Raw genomic sequence first — 10,432 nt, forward strand, 5'->3', positions numbered from 1 at the left:
TAGGTTAGGTAAGAACATTTAAAGGAAAAAAAGAAAAAAAGACTTCCAAAGATATTCAAGCAAGCCACTTGTGTGTTATGTAATCTGATACTTTGTCTACCATAACATGAGCTATGCTCTCACTGGGTGATCATTGCTTTGTTACAATTGTTTAATAGTTAGAATTTGTGAAAAGGTTAAAGGCCTAAAGCTGTTTTTTAAAAGATAAATGTAATTATCTGTTACAATCTGCTGTCATTTTAGAAAAAAGAAAATTAATGGAGTGCTTGTTTCTCTAAAGTCACATATTGGGGCCACATGCCAATGTTCTTCCTTATCTCTCCCCTGCTGCTGCTTTGCTTTTTTTCTGCCTCCCATCTTCCTGCTTCCTCTCCTCTCCATGTCCCTACTTCCCATTCTGCTGGTCAGTGCTTTTATTATTGATGGTGACTATCCTATAGGCTCAGGGTTGGTAGGGGTCATTTAGTTTGGTTTACAGACTTTTGCCCTCCATTTGTAGGGTACTGATCTTGTCTTTCCAGCGTTGGTCCTTGGCAGTGTTAGACCCAATGACTAAAGAGTTTATTAGACAGATTCCTCACCTTCTCTTATAAAATTTTCATTGCACAGACAAACCATAATTTTTATAGCTTTCAATTTTTTTTTATTACAGAGCTAACAAATAGAAAATCAGATCCCTCTTGCCATACCTATCTGTAACATCCTCTTTTTCAGGATTTGTTAATAGTTCTCTATTACATTTAATTCTATATTACCTATAACAAATAGAAAGCCAAGGTTTTCATCTATGAAATGACATATTATATTATGTTGTGTTCTGAACAGATAATCGTCAGTTTCACTTGTAGTATAGGCTTCATTCCCACAGAAAAGGTAACAACTAGCTTGGATGAACTTGTAATGGCTCTTGTTGCATAGTTAGAAAACCAGAAAATTTTTGATAGTTAGAGGAAACTGTTTGCTTTTTGCATGTTATTATTCTGTGTTCTTTGGTGCATCATTTAATTAACTAAAAATTATTTAATGCACTACTACCATTAATAAAAAAATTGACCAAACTTGTGTTGTGAGAGTTAATGGGTGTTATAATGGTGCTCCTAGTGCTGTATCAGGAAACCTAGTATAATGCACTCTTCATGAATTATCATGCATTTATTTTGCCAGCTGTCAGCTTATAGGCTGTTCAAAATACTATTACTGCATTTCTAACCAGCCTTTATAAACTTCCATATACTATTAATGGTAATATTCCTTGTTAAAATTTCAGTTTTGAATGTTACAATGTATTTCAGTATGAATATATTAATAGTCCTATTTTGTCATTTAAAACTGAAATAACTTTTATCAGATTATGATGGAAGAACTGAGCACATTAGCAACTGGGTTTGAAGTGGATGGTGGTCAGCTACGTTACCAGTTGTACACTTGGTTAGAGAAGGGGGTTGCTGCACTACGAGAACTCTGTCACTATGGGTCCAGCAGCTTTTCTTCCTCCTCTGTTTCAAGTATGCATTGTTTAATATATATATATATATATATCTTATGAATATTGCAAACTGTGATGTCTTTCTGAGCATTCGTTTGTATCCCGCTTGAAATGATAGAACAAGCATAAATAATGTTGATGCCAAATTTTATTTCGTAAGCACTAAGTTTTACCTTAAGTTGTTAGGAATTAATCACACTATCATTAATATTTCAAAATGTGATGTAACTTAAAGACTAATAATGTAGATTTACCGTATGTTATTGTTGAGCAGCTCTCTGCATGACTGAAATGTTCAACAATTACTTTTTGCAGTGGGTGGTATAAGTAGCTCAAAGCTTTGGCTCTGAGTGAAACCAAGAGTGCAACACAATTAACCTTTTTGAAGTCCATGAAATAATTTAAATTGATAGATTAACTTAAACTTTTCACTGGGACAGGTACTTTGCTTGTTGTGTGTGTCTTCTTACTCAGTTACTCAAATATGTCATGTTCTTTTTTCAAAAGTAACTAAAAATAACATTTTTTTAAGGTTAAAAAACAGTATTTTTTTGAGGTAAACAAACTTATTACTTCTGTTAAAATGTATATAGAAATTAAAACTTACATTTTAGTAAAGTGTTAATTAGCTTGTAACATTTAATTTAATTGTAAAATAGCCTTGCATCAAAATTGTAATTCCCTCTGAACATCTATGTATGCTGCTATAAAAGAAATATATATTTTATATGGTTTTTCTTTATGAAAATTTTTATTTTTTTATGTACCATATATGAGTATAATATGCATCATGATTTGTAAACCAGATTTGTTTTTTGTTGCTTAAGAAATACTTTTTAAATGCCTAGAACACCAGTTTTTCTATATGTAAAACCTTGTTATTGTATACAGAAGAGCTCTGGTAAGAGAGCTCCTTTAATTTGTGCTCACTGAAGTAACTACATGCTTTACATTTAAAGACAAACCACTGACACATTTAAAAAACTTTAAAACATTAAAGAAGCCCATAAACTACTATTTTCTATATTGTTATTTAGATAGCTTTCTCTTATATGTACAATAATAAACAGTTTTCCCTGCATTGAACTACATGAATGTGCTTTCTTATTTTTACAGCAGTCATGTTGCCATCAAAAAATCATATAGCTACCAGCATTTCTGTGCGACTTTTCTTTCTCGGCTAAATGGCATACTTATATTCTCAGTGTCAACATCTAAAATAAACATGAATAGTTTTTATTTTTACTCTGTTTATAAAAAGAAGAACATGTATAAAACAGTTGTTTTAAATTCGACACATACATAAGCTTAAAGCACAATTTACCATTTCAAGCTTCTTCTGCCCACATTTCCTATTATAATTTACTTAATATTAATACAGTGGAAATATATTATGTAATGCAATATGAAAATAATATGTTCACTTATCAAAGAGTGTTAGATGATATGAAGATCATTAAGGAATTGAAAACTATAGCTGTATGATCTATTAGAAGGGTAAAAGAAGTGTTTCCTCCCTTGTTTTTAATTGAATGTAAATACCAGAAAGAAAAGTAGATAAATGGATTTTTGTATGTATGTATGTATCCTGCTCTAAATCTTTTTAAAGGATGTGTGGTAAAGCACTGTAGGTCACTGGAAGCCAGTGTTTCAGGCCAATTTCCTGTCTAAGATGCATGTGGAGAAGGTTCTAGAGAGAGTTATGTAGTTATATTAAAAATATTTTGATTATGTAAATCAGCAAGTTACTTAACATCAACCAACATAAAATTCTAGTAGAATGGCATGTCAAAATTATGCTTTGAAATTGTTAAGTGTGATGCTGCCAAAAATTGGGAAGGTGTGTTACAGCCTGATTTGATGCAAAATATTCATACGTTCAGATTACAAAGAATTTTAAATATGGAGGTAGCCCATATACGTAATGGCATTGGAAAGCAAAGAATTATGAATCAACTTGGGGAACCAGGGTCATCCAGAAAAAGACCTGCAACAAGTCATACCACAGCCATGGTAAGCAAATTGCTGCATTTTGTAACAGGTGACAATATACAAAGATTAATGGTAAAAGCTTTCCACATGCCTCTGACAACAGTACTTATCAGTAAAGATTAAGAAGAATCTCTGTCTTGAAAAGCAACACAACTCTGGTGTGCAGAAAGTTTTTCTGACTTATTTGTTCAACTGTCACATACCTCATTCAGCTGGAGAATGAAATGAGTATACATGCTCTATTCCATAGGAAGACATACCAGTCAAGTCGCCAGATACAGTGCCTATGGATTTCTGTGCAATCAGACTATTAAAATAGGCATTTGGAAACCATCATTCTCCTACATTAGATATAGAATGGAAAGCATTAGAAAGGAGGGTTTTGCTTTTGATTTGGCAGCCTTACGACAATACCTTTTGCAATGGAAACTACATTGTAGGGCTATTGTCAAGATGTATGGTTGTCAGATGACTGTAATGATGTGTTGAGACTCCAAAGCCACATAGCAACTGGAGAAACAAATCACTCCTCAGCTTGTAAATGAGTTACAAAATTACATTTATTTCTTGCAATATAAATTTCCAGCTTTGAAATGTAGAGCTACCATAAAAGCTGGATTTATTTTACTAAATATATTTTTATGTTTTTATGTGATAGAAAATAGATTTGAAAATAGCTTTATAATAATGTAGTGTGCAAGTCGAAGTCTGACATTATCCATCATAGTTATATTGAAGGATATGGTTCAGTGATAAATGTTTATACTTGTACATGGAACATAAACAAATCCCTTTTTTAATCTTAGACTGTTAGTTATTTCTCAGTTTGTGCATCTAAATGATATACAAGTTTTTAATGTGTTATTTAACTATGAATATTATTCTGTAATTTCTCATCTGTTAGCTAATGTTTCATTACTTTCATTTACACATGATGCATTTCATATATTTAATTTATTGTTAGGTGGTGAAAATGTAACTGTTGTGAATATTGGGGAGAAAAAGCTTTCTTCAACTCTGAGTGGTCGGTGGGATGCGGACACCCGAGGAGAAAACAGACCAACCTTGCATGAGATTTTACAGGCTGATAAACAAGATTTTGAAGCCAAACTTATGCATTCTTATAAAAGAAAACAGTGGCTTAAAGCAAACGAGGCATTACTCCGGACATTACTTAGCTATTGCAGTCTTCATGGAGCACATGGGGGAGGCCTGGCAGCTGTTCGCATGGAGCTTAGTTTGTTGCTTCAAGAACTTCAACAGGACCGCTCCCAGCAGCAGTTACTTTCTCCACTTCCATTCCCAACTACTTTACCACTCTTGGCAGCAACTATCGCTTGTCAGAAAACTGTCATAGCTGATCCTATTTGCCATCTTCAAGTTAGTTAAAAACTGACTTTTATTTAAATTTACTGAAATTATTATAGATCTACATGTTTATTTTACTTTTGATGATTAGGATGTTATTATTGTAATAATAACAAAAGAACATATTTTTTGTAGTAGCTAGTGAAAAACCACAGTCAATGGAACAAAGACTTGAAATTTGAGAAACTAGTTTCAGTACATTTGTGTATCTTCAGTCTCATGTTATCTGAAACATGAATGTGTCAAAACTAATTTCTCTAATTTCAAGTCTTCTGAAAGTTTGTGGTTTTCACTATCTCTTATTTGTGACACTGTAGAGAGGACCCATTATTTAATGTTTAAACTATTGTTTTACTCTTATGCCATGTGTTTTAGAGAACCAAAATTAGCTCTCATTTACAGTATTAGATTGTTCCCATATTTTCTGGTTTAGTAATTTCAGAAATGATAGACGTTAGTGAAATATTGAAATATTTACCTTTAATTCACTTTGTTTTTACAATTTATAGTACTGTACTAAGTTTATCTAAGTTCTTTTCATTATTAAAGCTTCTTCTCCACTGTATACTGTCCTAAGATTAATTTTCTAAATTTTGAATAGATAAATTTTGTTTTTATAGTTTAAATTGAATCTTTTGTTCAAAATGTGAACAATCTGTTGTTAGAAATTACTTAAAACATTTTAATGAAAAATGTAAATTAGTTTCATACAAACTAAAGAAATACTAAAAAAAAGGCAAGTTATGCTGACAAGTTTAATTAAAATTAAGATAAAAAATAAATAAATTTGTAAAAAATTAATACTATCAAAATTGTTCTTAAGCTATGGACTTGTGTTGTAAGACTACAACAAACTATTAAAGTAGCTTTTTTTTAATCACTGCATAACTTGTGATTTTATGATTGCAAGGAATAAAATGAAGAAAAAGAACTAAGCTGTGAAAACCCAAGTTCATCATATAATTTGTCTTTTTTTTTAAATTAAATTTTTTTACTAGGCTATGATCCACGATATCCTCCAGTCCATTACAGAAATAGGATATTCTCTCTTAGTCAGTAGAGGAAATTTCAATGAGGTAAATGTTCTCCGAGGTTTAGGTACAGCTCTTGCCGCCTGCATATACCAGTCCTTGTGTGACAGTGACAATTTCAATGTGAAACAGGAAGGTTCATCTTTTGTATCTGAGGGTTTGATGAGGTAAGTTCAATCAAATAGTTATACCAGATTGCAACATTTTAGTATTTTCTACTATAGTTTGCAATCATCTTATTAAAAATGTCAATAAATTTTAATTTTAAATTAAACCTATTTGCTGATGGGGATCCAAATCTACATGCCCTGTCCTTATGCAGAGTGCTACTCAACATGGTATTATGCATTTTGATGTCAGAGTTGTCAACATTTCATGTTAACGTACATTGCTGTTTTTAACAGTTTGTGTTAAGAGTGGAAAAAATACCAGATACAGTATATGGCATACTGAAAATATTTAGATATACATTTTGTAGGCCCTGGAAGTTATGCAAATACAATTTTCAAATAAACAATGGACAAAAGTATTTTATTCTTCACAGAAACATCACCTTGTACTCTGACTTGTCAGAGTCTGCATCAGACTGATATTGGCATTTCATTGACAGTACAAAATCTGTATTCATCTGATTCATTGTGTACAACTGACTTGTATCATTGATTAAAATCTTTTCACATTACTTTTCCAATATGGTGTTGGTCCTTGGAACAACCTCGTTCACATTGAGTAAAATATTTTAAATGGGTAAAACTAGTAGAAAACTAATGAGAATAGTTTTAATTATTTATTTTAATTCTACAAAATAACTTAATTGCTAGTTTCATACAATAAAGTATTACATTTTATTATTACAGTGATAGTCCTTATATTATATTTTACTAATATGATTATGTAACAGAACTTAATCATTTAAAACCCTAGAAACCTTTCTGTTATACAGTAGTTGATAGGAGCTCATGATATGTTTCAATTTTTTTTATTATTATTTCGGAGATAAACAGTTGCTGGGTCTGATGATGATGGGACTGAAAGCAACACAGTGCTTAGTTTGCAGCACTGTGGAGCTGAGGTTGCATGGTTCACATTCCATAGTTGCTAATAGATAGTTGTGTTCTGCACTTTGGCACTTCTTGTGCATTATAAGAGTATTTATCAATCTCATTATTCAGTCTGACAAAAGTAGTCCAACATTTAGCAGTGTTAACTAACTGCCTTCTCTTCAAGTTGTCACTCCAAAATTAGGATGGGTAGCATTTATGTAGCTACACAAGTTCCAAAAAGCAAACCAATGATGATGTGACACCTTGTAATGACTATCACACCTGATATGTCCCGTCATATTGTATCCTATTGATGCTTTTAAATTCAACAGTCATGACTCATTGTAATAAATCAACAGATACTTGTAGCAATATTATGTTAACAGAAGTGTTAGAAATAGAAAGTAATTACTGTTTAGACAGTTAAATATCATGTTTAAATGAAAATCACTGCTAACTGTATGATAATCATTTGAGTAATTTCAATAATTGTAGATGTGGTTTCTCATAGCCTTCATACTCTTGCATGTTAAAAACAAGACCAGATTTAAAATATAAAGTTTGAGTTGTTATAAGGAAGAGTTTGAGTGATGTGATTACCTTTTTTTTTATCTGTACTTGTGTTTGGATTAGATCCTGAAAAAAACTAACATAATATTCAAAGACGAGAAAAACCAGAATAAATATGGTGGTTGTCAGGGTAAGCGTTTTGAGTATTGTGTAAGGTTGTTGGGACCAAGCTGTTCATTACTTTAATAACTGTTATCACAAACCTCAAGTCTTATTTATTGTTGTAATTTTGTACTATATTACAAGCCTGACATACTGAATAGTTATACTTTTAATATTAAGGTGTTAATATATTATTATTTTTTGTGCATTTTCAGTTGGCTATATAACTGACTTTCTTACAAAGACTGACTTAACACTATTTTTTTTTAGTTAAATGAATGGTAAGATCTGCAAGAAGCTTAAATTTAGCATTACATTTTTTTTATTTAGTAATGTTTCAAAGAATTATAAAAACAGTGCTATCAGTGACAACTGTTTGTAAATACCCTTAAGTGACATATTCTTTAAATGCTCATTTTCAGTAATTTTTATGATTATAATGGTAGATATATGTGAGTATGTAACTGCTAATTTTTTATCTTCTAACATTTTCTTAGCTCCAGTGTTGTTTACCAGAACAGTCATTTACTAGCAGGGTATCTGAGACGACATAGATATTGTTCTGAGGGATCAGATCTTCTTATCCCAAACACTGTTCCAAGTAAATGGCCAGGTAGGTTGAAAGTTTTAATTACTACTACAGTATTTTAGGTCATAATTTGTTTTAAAACCCAAATCCTTAGATACTGATGCTCTTCTATGTGATGATGATGAACATCCAGTAAAGGTCATTTACAATTTAGCAGAGAAGATTTTACAAAAAACAAAACAGCTAGCATAATTTTTAGCTGTGGCATAGTGACTCGTAGAATGGCCCTGAGTTTTTTTGTTTTCTTTTCAAGTACAAACTTTTAGCTCATAACTCTGTCATCTCTTGAACGATTTGTGATCTAATTACAGTTTTGGACTCAAGAGGTCGAAATCTTTTGATGTATTTGACCACACCCAAGGTCTTATAGATTAATTTACTCTAATCCTGCCTATGAGAATTTCAATTTGAGGGTAGGCTGGTAGAGACCTTGATGAGTAATAAAATCAAATTGGATATACTCATGCATCACACTTGGTATTGTTGGCACACAAAAATATAGCTAATAAAAAGGAAGGAAAAGTCTTGTAGATTAATTTACTCTAATCCCATCTAAAAGAATTTCAAGTGCCATGGCTATTGATGATTCCTTCTTGTTAAAGTTAGGCCTACAACAAGTTGTAACAATGTACAAGTGTTAAAGCTTGTAATATGTTAAGGAAGAAATAAAACTAATTTGTTATTATTTAGGTGGACTGGACTTTGAATTATTTTCTCCACATATTTTCAAAAAACTCACAAGAACAGCATTACAACACTGATGTCAAAAGTAGGATTATTTAAGTGAAAATAAAATAGAAGTTTTTAACCGTCATTTAAGGTGACCACAAGGGCATAAACTGAGATAGGAAACATGCTAGACATAATAAAACAGTGAAAAGAACAAACAGAAAATTTAAAGAACAAAAGTAAAGGGACAGAAAACAAGAAGAAAGAGACAAAAAATTAGAAGAAAAAGATAGAAAATTAAAAGAAGGCCCTGAAGAGTGATACAGAAAATTAAAAGATGATCATGAGGTGAGAAACAAGAATTGAAGATAGTAGTTACAAGAAAGAAACATACTAGTTAAGGAAGAATTAAAATCAAAAATATGTCTGATTGAAGACAAAATCAGTTAAGCTATTGTAGAGGTACATAAAAACTAATGAAGTAAAGATAATAGAACTGATGAAGTAAAGAAAGACATCAACAAAGTAGCAGAGAGCATCATCATGGTAGAAAAGAACATCAGTGATAGAATAAAACATCTGAAAAATGAATCTTTAAATGCAAAGATTAAGCAGCTACATCTCTTTCTGCATTGGCTCAAGAGTTTACACTGAAATCACCACCGAATATGGAATAAGAGAATTTATTTGGTCCATGCCTATTGCCACCCCTGCTGTTACTGAAGAACAATCTTGGATTATTCCAACCATGATTATACTAAATCTGGTTCCAGAACTTAGATAGCCAGTTCAGCATTGGCCAAGAGATAAATCAACAGATTGTGATGAGAAAGCATCATGGAAGTCATACTATGCTAAGTTCGAGATCATTTCCAAAGTGAACAGGGGTGGAATATTGAACAACAAGCCATCTTTATTGCTGTCTATTTAAAAGGACCAGCTTTGAAAACATTAAATAAGCTTCCAGTTGAGAGCCATAACAACTATCAAGCATTGGTAGCTGTTTTATCCAAGAGGTTTGAATTTTTGTACCAGAAAGAGGAATCCACAGCAAAGTTCCAGAACAGGAAAGAAGAAACATTAGCTAAACTTGTAGAAGACTTGGAAAGGCTTGCTCAACTATCTCACCCAGACAATGAAATGTAGGGTTCATTGGCTCTTAAGCAAGTTGTAGATGTCATAGCAGATGAGGATACTTGTATCAGGCTGAAGCAAAGTAGATGTACATCTTTAAAGAAATTTCTGTAATTGGTGATGGAACTTGAATCCACCAAAATTGCAGATAAACTACTAATGGTGCCATATAGAATTTACAGGAATATTAAATCTTGTAGTATTGAAATGTCAGTTCTCCCTATTGATATTGTAGAACTAAAACTATACACCTGGAAAAAAGTTAAGCACCCCCAAATATTTTTCAGGATTGCTTATTGAAAATAAGGTTTAATTTTCATGATTTTGAGCAATGTTCATAATTTCAAACATAATTAAAAGGATGTGAGTGTTCAGGTGTGACATTTAAATCAGGCGCGTTTTTTTCCCCACGTGCAACTTGCTCCCTTCTTCACGTCCAATATGCACT

At 31.9% G+C, this 10,432-nt stretch overlaps 1 protein-coding gene across 6 annotated transcripts in view; it reads left to right on the top strand.

Annotated features, from left to right (window-relative positions):
- LOC106459327 (dmX-like protein 2) overlaps nt 1-10,432 on the top strand; it is a 173,702-nt gene that overhangs the window by 111,518 nt on the left and 51,752 nt on the right. For all 6 annotated transcript variants that reach the window (XM_022385793.1, XM_022385791.1, XM_022385796.1 and 3 more), the window contains 4 exons: nt 1,349-1,505; nt 4,443-4,858; nt 5,845-6,044; nt 8,090-8,205. In XM_022385793.1, coding sequence (XP_022241501.1) covers nt 1,349-1,505; nt 4,443-4,858; nt 5,845-6,044; nt 8,090-8,205 — 889 coding nt within the window. The remainder of the gene's footprint in view (nt 1-1,348; nt 1,506-4,442; nt 4,859-5,844; nt 6,045-8,089; nt 8,206-10,432) is intronic.

Source organism: Limulus polyphemus, unplaced genomic scaffold (assembly GCF_000517525.1).
Source record: "Limulus polyphemus unplaced genomic scaffold, Limulus_polyphemus-2.1.2 Scaffold593, whole genome shotgun sequence".
NCBI lineage: Eukaryota > Metazoa > Arthropoda > Merostomata > Xiphosura > Limulidae > Limulus > Limulus polyphemus.